Genomic DNA, 14285 nt, shown 5'->3' on the forward strand with positions numbered 1-14285 from the left:
ACTTAAAGTTTTCATTTTAGTGCATAACATGTGCCCTGGCCCAGAGTAAAACCAGGTTCAAGCATTTTTAAAACAAAGAGGAGGAAAAGTTGGCTCCTGAAGGAACACAGAGTCTTTTACCACAGTCAGCACCAGCCTCCTTGAGGATAAAGAGCATTCCAATGGAAAATGACTGTTACATCACCTGGCAGCACAAATTCCAAAGCAATTCCTAAGGGAAGCTGACCCTGTTTGGCTGAAAGGCTGCAATGGCTGCCTGTGCTGCTCCCATCCCACAGCCACCTGTCACTACTGCTGGCAATCACAGGGGAAAACACCATGGCAGAACAATTGTGCAACTTCATCAGCCGTGGAATTCTCTGAGGAAACCTCTGGAACAGATTCTGTGCATAACACTGGGCTGGACCCTCCCCTGGGCTCAGGTGCTTCAGAAGGCACAGGACACTGGGAGGTGATGGGAGGGTGGAACACACACAGAGCTGAACTGGGGTCAGGGACAAAGCAGGAGCTGGAAGAGCCACACCAGCCCCAGGGCATGTCCAGCCTGGCCCCTGCTGCTCTGGGACTCAGTGCCTGCTGGGAGGTGCTGCTTTGGGCTGCCACAGCCACAGCCTGCTCCTTCCAGAGCTGCACTGGAGGTCCTGGCAGGGGCAGGACTGCAGAGCCCAGACCCCCCTGAGTGGGCAGAGTCCTGCCCTCCCTCTGCCCATCCTCACCCTGCACAGACCCCAGCACTGGGCAGCAGTAACACCTCAACCTCTCCCAACACCTCCTTGAGCAGAACACTTGGAATTCGTGTTTTCCTCCCAAACAGGCAACTAAGACATTCCAATGATATGTTTGCAAAGTCAATTCTACAAGAGCTGGAATTGCCAGCTGCTCAAACAAGGCCAGCCCATTCTACTGCAATGTTCTGGGAAATTTGAACATATTTCCCTCTCCCCCCTCCAACCCTTCACCCCTTAAAACACACACAGTAAGACTAAGAAGACTTGATTATTAAATTTTTTGGCCTGAATACAAGATTCAACTATTCTGGAATAGAAGATTCAACTCTCATGGAACAGAAAATTCAACTCTCATGCAATACAAGATTCTACAGTGAAGTCCCTGAGATACATCTCTATGTTAAAAGATTCCAACAATAACCTCTCCAGCACAAACTTCATATTTATTAGAAATGTTTTGAGTTGCAACACATGGTTTAAGAAAACCAATGTTGTTTTAAGAAGTTGAAAATACAGACCAAGTTTGTCCTTGTATTTAAGATTCAATTTAAAAAATAATTAACCCAAAAGTAACATTCTACTATTTAAACTGTAGTCAAAAGTTAAAAATATTCAAGCAACAGGAAACCACTAGAAGAAAAACCTGCTATATTTAGAATAAGTTGGTTTGGCCTCAGTTTTTTGTCATCCCTCAAGCCCTTAACTGGTTTCTTCCTGAAAGTTCATAGATATTTTTCCAGTGGGGAGATCATGTCACTTTTTAAGTGGCTTTGGGTTCCACTGTATTTTGCAACCAGCTAATCAGAAATACTGTCTCCATCTTCCTGAGGGAGCTCAGCTCTCCCTGCCAGAGAAGGAAAATTAAGGCACTAACACATTAACGCTGTCAGGAATGTCAGAGTTTGTTCTTGTACTGTCAGAGCAGTTCTCAGCAGCAGCTCTCCTGAAAAGGCACTAGAACATGGCAAACAAGGAAACTTTGGGAACTTCTGCCCAGCTGCTTGAAAAGCAGAGTGGCTTTGCAATTTCCCCTTCCCTCCCCCCATTCCCTCCCCAAAAGGCACCTGGATTTGTTTGCTCACTGGTTTCTCCAGCTACAGGCTCCTGCAGCCCTGCAAGTTGAATCCAGCTGGAGGAGGGACATCAGACTACACTAAGAGCTTTCTACACCACCACGAGTTATCTTGGCAAGACAAAACAGCCTTTTTGTTTCAGCAAAACCCAGTGGGTTCCTACCTGAGTAGTACTTAAGGTTGTGTATTGCTATTCAGAATAACTCTATCATCAAACTTGGTGTAAGAAATTGCACTTTCCCATTCCTTCCCCAACCCCAAGATCATTTCAAATTAAACAGCAGACCCTTCTCTAGAGGGACATTTGTAATACAGCTACAAAGAGGTAGCCAAGTGGCACCTGCCAATTTGCTTGCTTTTTCTTTTAGAAGATATTCAGCCTTCATTTGCAACAACATTTCTCATAGGAAGTCTTAAAACAAGAGATCTCTGTTCAGGTGGTGTGTGAGGTGACCACAGTTAAGACTGAACTTGATCTCCCTTCATGTCTAGAACTGACAACAAGCCCAGGGGGTTCCCAGGAGACTCAGTGGATGCAGGTGAGAAGCTGGAGAGGGGAGAGAAGTCTGCAGATAAATCCCACACTGCTCCTGCTCAAAGTTTCTCTGGAGAGCCCTCAGATCAGCCCCACCATCTGATCAATCTGCCTCATGTAGTTGCTCTTCAGGGGCAGCAGGTACCTCCTCTCGTCAGGAACTCTGTTACACTGTCAACAAAATGAAAATATTTTTAAGAACTCAAGTCCAAAACCAGGCAATCCCCTCCCCTCTGCAATCCCTTCAGCAGATTTCCTCCCAGCACAGAACACTGTAGCTCTTTTTGTCCCCAGTTTCCCTCACTCTTCTCCAAACTCCACAGCAAAGCCCATAAATGAGCAGCAAGTGTTTCCTCAGCACAGGCTGCAGCTCCCAAACACACAGCACAGCTTGTTGTTCAACTGAGACCTCCCTCACTATGACAACTGTGAAGGTTTAAAATAATGCTCTTTTTCTGGAGCTCTGTGGGGAGGAGGAAAGGAACTATCCCAGAACCTGCCAGCAGGAATTTAAAACATTGTTCTGTCACCTGATATGGTGGGAGGTGGCAGGGGCTTGACTGGATGATTTTTAAGGTCCCTTCCACACCAATCCATTCTGTGATTCTACAATTAAACCCAGAGTTTTGGTTGGTGATTGGCACTGGGGCCAGTGCTGTGTGCTCAGCTGAGGCCTGGCTAAGAAAGGTCACCTCAAAACCATTCTGAGAAAGAAAAACTGTGTTATAATGACCCTTTGCTCTCTCCCCCTGACAGCAACATGGGAAAACTGTAAGGGCAAAGAAAAGGGAAAAGGAAAAATAATTGGAAATGAATTAACAAAGAAAAAAATTGCTGCAAAATACTTCAAGTGGGCCAAGTTTCACCTGCAACAATCCCTGCCATGATCCCAACCCACTCAGTGCTGCTGGAGATGCTTTGCAGAGGGAGGTTCTCAGCTACTTAACACTGAGAAGGGGAGCAGTGCAGAGCTCCACAGCAACACTCCCAAGGGCTCCTTCTCCCCTGCCCAGCCCCAGCAGGAGCAGCCGGTGCCCTCCTTACGTTGGAGCTGAAGTTGGCAGCCTTTGGCTCACTGGGCTTGGCCCTGGGTGTGCTGCCCTCCTGCCCAGGGAGGATGTCCCCCCACAGGGAGCTCCGGAACCGCCCGTCCACCGACACCACGTGCCCCTCCGTGGTGAACATGAACTTATTGCCAGACTGATGCACTGGGTTCTCTTCATCAAACAGCTGAACAGGAGAGAGGAGAGACAGGTACAGGATGTGTGCAATGTGCTCTGTGTCACAGCAACGAGTTAAAAACACACACATTTGATTGCTAAATAATGTTAGAGCAAATGGAAATAAATAATCTGAATGCAAGGGACTGGCTTGAGCAGTTAAAGGGGAGCAGAAGAAAATCTTCTCACACAACTTAAACTGCCTTTTTTTTTCTAAGCTGTCCTGTGCAGGCATTTCTAGGCTGGCACCCACTGCTCCTGCTCAATCACAGGTTTATCTGGTTTTCTGCACTAAAGGACACTGAGAACAGCTCAGATGTTTCCTCCCATGACTGCCAAAAGCCAGTGGGGAGAAATCAGAGGCTGCTGTGAGACAGCACAGCTACAAGCAGCAATTTGGCTCAGAGCTGAGCAGCACCTCCTTTCACTTTGTCCCTCTCCTTCCCAGCCTCCTCCCACCTGAGCTGCAGCTCTCCAGGTTCAGGACACCACAGCTGGGCAGCTGCCAACCCTCAGTCACTGGGGTGAGGTCAGAGCAGGAGGAGCACACTGATACACCCCAGGAGATAACCCCCCCTTTCCCCAGAGCCCAGCAGTTTCTAATTAATGCTGCTCTGCCTTGAGCCCAACACGGTGTCTAATTAATAGTTAATAACCTCCTGCCCCCTGGCTCTGCCATGTTTGTGCACAGCACCTTGGAGATGAAGGACAGACACGTACCAGGTACAAATATTTACACGTTTCACTGAGAAAGAAGCTCTCCATTCGATCCTCCTGTGTCTTCTCTACCACGTGGTGCAACGTGGCATAGCCACACCTGCAAGATTGAGCAGTGCTTTGGGTTTAGTTCCCACTTACTCTGCTCTCAAAGTGCTCCCCAGACCATTCCAATTGTCAGGGCTGAAGTTCAAACTAAGCAAATTTGCTGTACAAGCACTCACTGATTATTGGCTCTGGTGTTCTGATGGTCTGTAACCACCTGAACCCACTTGACTCCAAGGCTTGAACTCTCCAATGGTTAGTACAGATTTGACTATAATTAATAATTAATAATAACAAACAGAATCATAGAATTGATTGGGTTGGAAAACACCTCTGAGATCATCAAATAAAAATTCACTGTCTTCCCTCTGAGTCTTGCAAGAAGTTCAGATCCTCAATATTAAGTCAGGATTCACTGCTGCTGTCTTGAAATGGAAGCTGACATGCAACAGCATCTCCCTCAGAGGTCATGCCTCCAGTTCAGCTGAACACCACGGGGCCATGAAGGTTAGAACAATTCTTGAAAGATCCACAGCAAAAATCCCAACTACTATTTGCACCAGTTTTTAGCAACTGATCAATGCATTTTAAAAGGCACTTATAAAATTCTGAAGATATAAAGTTGCCACTGGACTATAATCTCATTTTCAGATGGGAAACAGTTGCCCAATAAATAACTCATCATTTGAGGCTTTCATGGAGCATTGGGTTTTCTGGTTTACCTACATGTGGCAGACTGGATTCTATATAATATTTGTATAATAAAATGTAGATATATAGCAGTGAGAGAAGACAAGGAACATTGAAGACTGACTTTGCTTTTGTATATTTTTCCAAACTCTGCAGAATATCCATTCCCACATGAAGGTAAAATGGGTTCTTTGTGGCCTAAATAAGGAAGACAGACAAGAGTTAGAGTCAGCAGTTTTGAAATCTTGTAAAAATAACACTTACAACAAAGGCCTTGTGGTACCAGAGTCTCATGTACCACAGCAAACTTATCTTTACAGGAACATGACTTGGATTACTCTGTGCAAGCTTCTCTTATTTGCTCTAGTGTAAATCTTAGTAAAACTTGCACTAAATCCAAACTCTTTGATAACTTTCTGGTAGCCAGACAGTTATTTTAGTTTACTGTATCTTCTGCCAGCTGGAGATTGTGCCTGGACAATATTGCAGGGAAAGCCATTACATTTACTTCAACAATTTTGATTAAGAAGCCACAAGTCTCTGCCCTGTAAAACTCTGCCAGCAGTTTTGTGAAAAGGTTGTTTAGCCTCATTTTTGCCTGTCTTTTAAGGCTCCTTTTGAAGCAAACACCACAACAACTACATTGCACAACAAGCTGGTGCCTGCACAGAGACCTCCACACAACGACAGGGAGATCCAGAGGCACCAAAGTTCACCTGGCCAGAGGTTAAGGGTGGAAAAAGAGACTTTGTGAACAAAACCATTTTTGCCAAAACATGATTTGTGATCTCAGAGAAGTAAAAATGACCTGATAGAGAAGATATGTGGATTCCACCAGCTCTGGCCTCAGGGGGTAGAAGGGCACGTCGGGCGCCTGCAGCTGCCAGTTGTACCTTTCTGGGAGAGCTCCATAACGTTTCCAGATGGCATAATAGAAAGCATGGAGACAAATGGCATCTTCCACATCTCCTATCAACACCTGGGCACAACAACAGCCAGCAACATGCCTGTTTAAAGCTGCAAGCCAGAAAACTGCTCTCTGCTCTCTATGAGAAGGTGGCACAGAATAAAATACTCCTCTCCTAAGAGACAAAAAGAATGCAACTCCAGAAAGCACTAATGTATTCCTTTGCAGAAAAACCTTCAGCAGAGCTCAGCCTCACAGCACAGAATACAAATGCTGAGGTTAAATGAGAAAAGTTTAAAGCATCCCAAATCTAGCAGAGAACAGGCCAGGCCTGCCCACATTGTTATGGTAATGCAGAGGCTGAAGTGAGACTTACCAGAGCAGCCAGATGCAAACCCACAGGTGAAACCCCAGCTCAGAGCTGCTGCCTCCCTCCCAGCCCAGGATTAATGAGCCTTTCTGACACCCCTCTACTTGGTGTTTAGCAGAATGCAGCCCTACCTGCAGCCCAGGAAAAAAGGCTTGCAGAGAGTCAATCCAGGTGTTCATGAGCTGCCCCGTGTACATGTTGACGTTCACATACAGGGGAGGGTCACCCTCCCCTTCATTGCAGGCCTCTCTCCTGCCAAGAACAAGAAGGACACATCAATATTCTCTGTTTAGAACACAATGCACACTCCACTCCACCAGCAGACAAGGAGCCACAGACCTAAAGTGCTGGGCTCAGAGCCATTTAGAAAAAAAACCAAAACATCAGTCATGCCCTCAGAAAAAATAATTCATAAAGGTGTGGACATCAAAATCTAAAGTTTTGCCTGAAGAATCTCTATCAAAAAGTCATGCCAGGTAAGATCAGGACTTAAGGAGAACCAAAGCAGCCAATTTAACACACTTCCTTTGCAGTGCCTCAGCCTCCTCTCAGCCTACCATTTAAAAACTGGGACAGGAACCAGTTGGGCTCCTCTGCACCCTCAATGCTGCACAGATCAGCTGAGCAAGGAGTAGAGAGCATTAAAATGCATTTCCATGGTGACTGCCACGGAAATAAGATTTTCTTTTTTAAAGAAAAAAGAGAACACAGACTTTTTAGGGCATGACACAAAGCATTATATCCAGTCTCTCCCATCTTGCTGGAGCATTCATTGCTTAAGGAACTGATACAAATAACATACCCTCTCCTTAAGTGGTTCTGGATGTTCTGATAAGCAGCATTGAACATCTCCAGGTCTTCCTTTTCTCCAAAGAGGATGTAGGACTTCAGCAGGTACTCATAGAATGAATCTGACCCTGCTCCCAAGCCACTCTGCTTTCCAACCCAATGACCCGTTTGGATATTCACAACATTTCCTTTCAGAACAGACAAAAAGTTTAGTCTGAAGTTGCCAAATACATCGGAGAAAGATCAAGAGTCAAGAAATACTGGAAATATTGGAAATATTACACATTCAGAAAGTCTCAAGGAGGAAGGATCAAAGATTAGCATCAAATATGTGACAGTGGAATCATCCAAGGAACATCCACACACATGTAGTTGTTGTAAGTACTTCAAGTCATCTGCCAATCTAAATTACATTAATGGAGACACAAATCAGGACCTTCAGTTTCATTACAGATTTGTTTTGAAAACCTGTGTCCTGAAGAGTCATTCAGAGACTCCAGTTTTCTTACAAAATCAGAGTGCCATCTGCTCAACACAAACCAGAAGTCCACAAGGACAATGTGACTTAAGAGCCACAGAGGAGGCAGATGGACAGAGTTTGACACACAGGAAACCTGCAGCCTGATGGCACAAGACTGAGACAGGTTAAACATGGAACCAGTCAGGACAGCACCACCTCAGGATTACCTAACAGTCCAGTGTTATTGCTCCTGAGGCTCCAGAGGGCCTTGACAGCTCTCCTGGCCACCCACTCAAACGTGGAGTCACCAAGCAGCCTGCTGAGGATCCCAAACTCCACCAGCAAGGAACCAGCTCCTGCTGTGCACGTCTCATTGTGGCTGTCTGGAGGAACCCCCTTCTTCAGGTTCACCTGTGGACAGGCAGAGAGTGCTACAGGGAGAGGGTAGGATGGACCTCCTGCAGCTGTGCTCACATCTGTACTCTCAGATTTACCAGCAAGCCTTTCTGTCAGTTTTTGCACAATGTGCAGCATGCAATGGGTATAGAGACAAAAAGGCAACACATTGGTGCTTGTTCAAAAAGGCTTCCTGTAGAATTCCTGAAGTTCACCTACCCACTTTGTAACATGTTCAGCATGGGATCTCCTAATCTTTCTACTCTTACACTTGCTCATTCTTCCAAATATCAGCTCACTTTTTCATGCTTTCCACTACACATTCAGGTTTCTCCAAGGCTGATCCAAGCACTGCTCCCTCTCAGCTCATGCTCTTGCAACCCAGAGTTTCCTCAGGGAATGTTCCCCCCCTTTCCCCCAGAACACAATGCTGGAGGAAGTTACACCACCCTCATCTGCTTCACCAGACTCTGAACAGAAGGGAAAACTCCTATTTCTGCAGCCTGACAGGTCTGCAGGAAAAGCACTGCTGCTGTGCCCAGAAATTAACAGCAGCCACCAAGTGTTAATTACAGTTTTACAGTTTAGAGTTGCTCCAGCAGAACTGACATCTGCCAGCAGGCCTTGCCAGCTGCCTCTGCTTAAAACAAGAGCAGGCAGTATGCAAGAATACCACAGCACTGAGGATTCACTGAGAAATATTCAGTAAAATTAAAAATTCCCAGCCCCATATGACACATCTTTTATGTAAGATTCATCAAAATTATCTTTTATGTAAGATTTATCAAAACTATCATTTATGTAAGATTTATCAAAACTATAATTTATGTAAGATTTATCAAAACTATCATTTATGTAAGACTTATCACAATTATGTTAGTACCAAGTCATCAATAAAGTCACTTTTGTCAGCTCTTTGTCTTTACAGCATTTTTAACTTTTTAATGACAGTACTGTTTGTTGCTGTGTCACACAGGGAATGTTCCAGCCTTCAAACAGCACAGAAACAAATGATTCCAGACCCAGAGGGAACAACAAACACAGAGTGAAGAATCAGCCCCAAGAAAACATTTACTACCCATAAGGACTAACTGAAGTATTGCCAATGTCACCAGAACTTAGTCCAGTTTCCCCTCATCACTTTCCAGTAACTTCGAGCAGGTTCAACACCCCAAGTGCCCAAAAAGGGGCACAAAACTCGAGCTGTGGGGCAGCTGCAGGGCTGCTCTGAGCTGAGCTGCCCCAGTGCTCCTTACCCGAGGATAAGGGATGCCAGTTTTGGTGTTCTCAAAGGCGGGGAGGAGCCTCACGGCGAGGTCACGGGCCAAGTGCAGCAGCTCGTTGTCATAGTCCTTAATGGTCATATCCCCAAAAGGCTGCTTGCTGTCTGTAATTATGATGTGGGCAGACAGCAGGCTCCCCAAAACCCTGTGGGAAGGGATGAGACAGTTTTTAGTGTGATCTGAACTAGTTACAAGCACTACAGAAAGCGATCTGGTTTTCCCCACCACCAGTGAATATGTTTAGAAGTCCCCCTGCTTGTCAGACACACAGTCCCAAAACCTGGTTCTGCCACATTCACCTACCCCAGCAGCCCTTATAACAACATACCCAGGCCCTGCAAATGGCAGGAAGGTTGTTATGTACAGCCAGTATTCAGAAAAAAGGAATCCTAGCAGGAACAAACAGTCTTAAGACACTCAGAAAATGAAACCATTTAAAACCAGACAGTATCTCCAAGGCACACAAGGCTGTTCTTCATCTAAAACGAAAGTGAAAGTGAGAAGTCCATAAAAGAAAACCAAACAGGAAACCCCGTGCAGGGTTGTTTGCTGTGCACAGATCTGAGTCTCTGATAGCCAATGTAATGTAGAATCAGAATCCCAGACTATTCTGAGCTGGAAGGGACCCACAAGGATCCTCGAGTCCAACTCAAGTCAATGCCCACACAGGGGATTGAACCCATGACCTTGGCATTATTACAGCCAAGTTTGAACCAACTGAGCTGATCTCAGGTGATATCCCTGTGGGTGGCCCTGGTGTATCCAGAATCCCAGACCATTCTGAATTGGAAGGGCCCCACAAGGATCCTCGAGTCCAACTCAAGTCAATGCCCACACAGGGGATTGAACCCATGACCTTGGCATTATTACAATCAAGTTTGAACCAACTGAACTTGCTGCAAGACCAACAACAAAAAAGCAGGATCTGCAAGCCAAGCCCAGGTGAGACAACACTGTCCCTCTGCTTCAGGTCATGTGTGACCAGGAAAATCATTGCATTAGGGGAGGATGGAATATTTTCATAAAAGGTTAAGAAACAACTTACAGGATGGACAATTCTGGAATGAAGCCTACCAAAGACATCCTTAGCAATGACTTTATTTTGAATCACACACATCAAGGCTTTACCCTGTTACTGGTTTAGAGACAGAAATGTAACATGATGTACCTGATTGTTGCCTCAAAAACTTGGACTGTTGAGTCTTTATCAAATGAAACTGTGTCAATCACCAGCTTCACTGCCTTCTGGAATTCCGAGGAGTTTCCCATTACCTTCCACAGAAAAACAAAGTTGTTTTGTCCAATTGTTGCTTCAGAAGAGGGATGGGGAAGAGAATGGCAAGTTCACATCTTAGACCAACAGTCAGATTTAGCACCCTGAGTGTTCAAACTGCCTCAACTATCAGTTTAAGAGTTAATTTAAGCTTAAAAGGCAACACAACGTGCAGAACAATGAAGTCTGATTTGATGTTTATTTGACCTAAGGTGAGTCCAACCCTTCAGGCTTCTGACCCAGCACTGCATGTCCAGGAGCTCCTTTGTGCCAGTTTTCTACAGGTGTAACTAAGCCATTGATTTTCAGCACATCCAGAGACAGATGTACATTCAGCCTGAGCTCCAGGGAAGCAGGAATGTGGAAGGAAAACACAGGTTCCTGCTTGTCCCTGAAAAGGCTGGGTGTCCAGGGACCAAAAGCACCATTGCCAGCTCTCCCCAGTACCCAGAGCCAGTGGGAAAGCATCACATGCTTGATAAGAGCAGACAGAGAGCAAAACAGGCCTCCTCCATGCAAAGCTTCTGAAAAACAAAACCCTCTAGGAACCTGAAGGTTTGTATTTGAGAAAAAACATGATGCAGTGCCCCCAAAGGACACTGGGGACTGAGAACAGGAAGGCACTTCAACCAGCAACACCATCAGCCACGTAGCACAGATCCCAAAACGTTGTTTCAGTTAAACCCCAATGTTTCCTCACTTCTGCTTTCAGTTCTGCTCAGCACTGCCATGTCCAGGCAGCCCAGAGCTCTGAGAGCCCCTCGCCAGGGCTGCCACCCCAGAGCAGCGGGCAGGGGTGGGTAACCCAAGGCACATGTACCACCCTCTGCACCACAGAGACACACACCCCACATGGCCCAGCACACCAGCGAGCCCTGACACTCCAGAAGGCTCAAAGCTTGCCCTGCTTGCAAAAATGAAACCCTCTTCAGACTCCTAAATATGCCTCAGGAGTCTGAGGAGGGGGCTCTTCCTCATGACACGACACCACCCCACTGGTACTACTGACACAAAATGAGTTTTTCTCACACTGTCTTCTAATTTCATCAGAAATGCAGGTGAGAAGCAGCTTTACAGGTTCTCCCCTTTCTTTCAGCACTCTTCACACAGATCTGTGTGCCAGTCAGGCCCTCTCTGCCAGGCAAAACAGCCAGAGCTTTTCCAGTCACCTTGAACACCACAAACTCCCCTCCTGACGTATCTCTCAGTGTAGTAGTTTTGGCTTTAGTCAGCATAGCAACTCACACCTGTCCCACAGCAACTCACACCTGTCCCAGTTCAAACCCACCCCTCCTGAGCTCCAGAGTGATGGCAGGATCCCCAGGGACATCTCACCCAAGCACTGGGGAACAGTTCCAAAGTTTCCTGTGTCCCTTCTGGAAATCTCTGCTGACACATCTCCCACTTCTCTTATTACCCACGTGTGACACTGCTGTCTCCTGATCCAGCTGTTTGCTACCCCCTGGCCAAGCCCTGGCGAGTGCCCACAGCCCAGGGAGGTGCCAGGAGTGGCCTGGGCAGGTGCCAGGGGTGTCCCTGCAGTCCCCCCAGCCCAAGGACTCACCGCCAGCGTGTCCAACGCATCAATCAGAGTCAGCGAGTAGTTCCCCAGCACATCGTTGATGTTGAGGTTGGAGCTGGAAGAGCAGAATCACAGAACAACCTTTAGGGTTGGAAGGCACCTCTGGAGATCATCCAAGGCAGGGTCACCTGGAGCAGGTGACACAGGTGGGGTTGGGAGGTCCCCAGAGAGGGAGAATCCACCCCCTCCCTGGGCAGCTGTTCCAGGCTCTGCCACCTCCATGGAAAGAAGGTGATTCCAGGACCTTAAAGGAGCCTACAGGAAAGACACGGAGGGACTTCATAGAAGAGCCTGGAGTGACAGGACAAGGGAATGGATTCAAAGTGAGAGAGAGCAGGGTTAGGTCAGAGATCAGCAGGAAGTTCTTCCCTGGGAGGGAGCGAGGCCCTGGCACAGCCTGCACAGAGGAGCTGTGGCTGCCCCACCCCGGGGCAATAGACGTGTGAAAATACAGTTAAAACACTGAATAAATACTTATGGTCCCTGTACATGGACTGCCCTTGATGTACAAAGAGTGCAGTCAGCGACTCAGGACCACAAATAACACAAATATTATTATTATTAGTGCAAATAATTGTAAGTGCATGCACTGACAGGGAAGGAGGAATGGCTTCAGACACAAAGGCACATTTAGATGGGATACTGGGAAGGAATTCCTGGCTGGGAGGGTGGGCAGGCCCTGGCACAGGTGCCCAGAGCAGCTGTGGCTGCCCCAGCCCTGGGAGTGTCCCAGGCCAGGTTGGACAGGGCTTGGAGCAGCCTGGGCTGGTGGGAGGTGTCCCTGCCCATGGCTGGGGTGGGATGGAATGGGCTTTCAGCTCCGCTCCTGTCCTGTCTCCTGTCCCGGGCCCTGTCCCATCCCCTGTCCCCATCCCATCCCTGTCCCATCCCCTGTCCCCATCCCATCCCTGTCCCATCCCCTGTCCCCATCCCATCCCTGTCCCATCCCCTGTCCCCATCCCATCCCTGTCCCCATCCCATCCCTGTCCCCCCGCTCACGGGTCGCTCCGGTCGGGGCCGCGGCCTCTGCAGTGCAGGGGGTCGAGCTCGTCCCAGGGGAAGGCGTGCTCCATGTAGCTGTCGTAGCCGAAGGTGAACATGCCCCGGGCCGCGTCCCGCAGCCGTGCCCGCAGCTGCGGGGGGAAGGCGCGGCTGTACCGCCGCTCGTACTCATCGCGGCGCGCCGGGCCCCAGCGCGGGGCGGCGGGCAGGGCGGGCGGGCCGGGCCGGGGCCGGGGCCGGGGCGCGGGGCAGGGCGGCGGGTGCGGGTGCAGGCCCAGCCCGCGGGCCAGCGCCGGCAGCAGCGCCAGCAGCGCCTGCAGCCCGAGCCGCGCCAGCAGCAGCCCCAGCACCAGCGCCCGCCATCGCATGGCCCCCGCGCATGGCGCGCCGCCCGCGCCGCCCGCGCCCCTTTAACAGCGGAAGGGACACACGGGCGCTGGGGGGGCGCAAAGCCCGCCCATGTCGCGCCGCTATTGGTGGAGCCGGCGCGGAGGCAGGAGCGGCCGCCGGCCATTGGGCGCAAGGCACGTCACTCAAGGGCGCGGCCCGGCGGTCTTAAAGGGGCGGGGCGGGCTGGGCAGGGCTGTCGTGGCACCGCCGGGGCGGCCGCGGCTCCGCCCGGACAGGGGTCAGGCTGTCACCGGGTGTCCCCAAAGAAGCGGCACGGGACGGGCCCGCTCCTGCCCCGGGGCACCCCAGTCCCGCTCAGCTCCGGGTGGGGACACAGCGCCTGCACAGCCGGCAGGGCCCGCGGCTGCGGCGACAGCGGCCGGGCAGGAGCCCAGATGTGCCACCGCCCGTGCCAGCTGTGCCACCGCCTGTGCCAGATGTGCCAATTTGCCACCAGGCCTGTGCCAGATGTGCCACCGCCCTGTGCCACCGCCCCGTGCCAGCTGTGCCACCAGATGTGCCACCGCCCCGTGCCAGCTGTGCCGCCGCCCCCGTGCCAGCTGTGCCAGCTGTGCCACCGCCCCTGTGCCAGCTATGCCACCGCCCCTGTGCCAGCTATGCCAGCTGTGCCACCGCCCCCGTGCCAGCTGTGCCACCGCCCCTGTGCCAGATGTGCCAGCTGTGCCACCGCCCCTGTGCCAGCTGTGCCAGCTGTGCCACCACCCCTGTGCCAGTTGTGCCAGCTGTGCCACCGCCCTGTGCTGGCACTGCTGGGGCACCTCCAGCCCCGGACACAGCCATGATGATAAAGCTGCTCTTCCAGCT

The 14285-nt window shown here is 49.5% G+C and overlaps 1 protein-coding gene across 1 annotated transcript; it reads right to left on the reverse strand.

The window, feature by feature from the left end:
• Window positions 1–991: 991 nt before the first annotated feature.
• On the reverse strand, window positions 992–13496 carry EDEM1 (ER degradation enhancing alpha-mannosidase like protein 1). The gene is made up of 12 exons (XM_071550188.1): window positions 13068–13496; window positions 12051–12123; window positions 10382–10485; window positions 9187–9358; window positions 7762–7945; window positions 7088–7262; window positions 6417–6537; window positions 5817–5987; window positions 5133–5206; window positions 4277–4373; window positions 3381–3566; window positions 992–2507 (listed from the first exon to the last, which is right to left on the reverse strand). The coding sequence occupies exons 1-12, from the start codon at window positions 13436–13438 to the stop codon at window positions 2418–2420; spliced, it is 1818 nt and encodes a 605-aa protein (XP_071406289.1). The 5' UTR covers window positions 13439–13496; the 3' UTR covers window positions 992–2417.
• Window positions 13497–14285: the final 789 nt, after the last annotated feature.

Source organism: Pithys albifrons, chromosome 3 (assembly GCF_047495875.1).
Source record: "Pithys albifrons albifrons isolate INPA30051 chromosome 3, PitAlb_v1, whole genome shotgun sequence".
NCBI classification, from domain to species: domain Eukaryota; kingdom Metazoa; phylum Chordata; class Aves; order Passeriformes; family Thamnophilidae; genus Pithys; species Pithys albifrons.

Coding starts and splice junctions, on each gene's coding strand:
- EDEM1 (XM_071550188.1), bottom strand. CDS start 13,438: ATGCGATGGCGGGCGCTGGTGCTGGGGCTGCTGCTGGCGCGGCTCGGG. Junction 10,486..12,050: donor ATGCGTTGGACACGCTGGCG/GTGAGTCCTTGG, acceptor TTTCTGTGGAAG/GTAATGGGAAACTCCTCGGA. Junction 6,538..7,087: donor CAGAACCACTTAAGGAGAGG/GTATGTTATTTG, acceptor TGTTCTTGGCAG/GAGAGAGGCCTGCAATGAAG.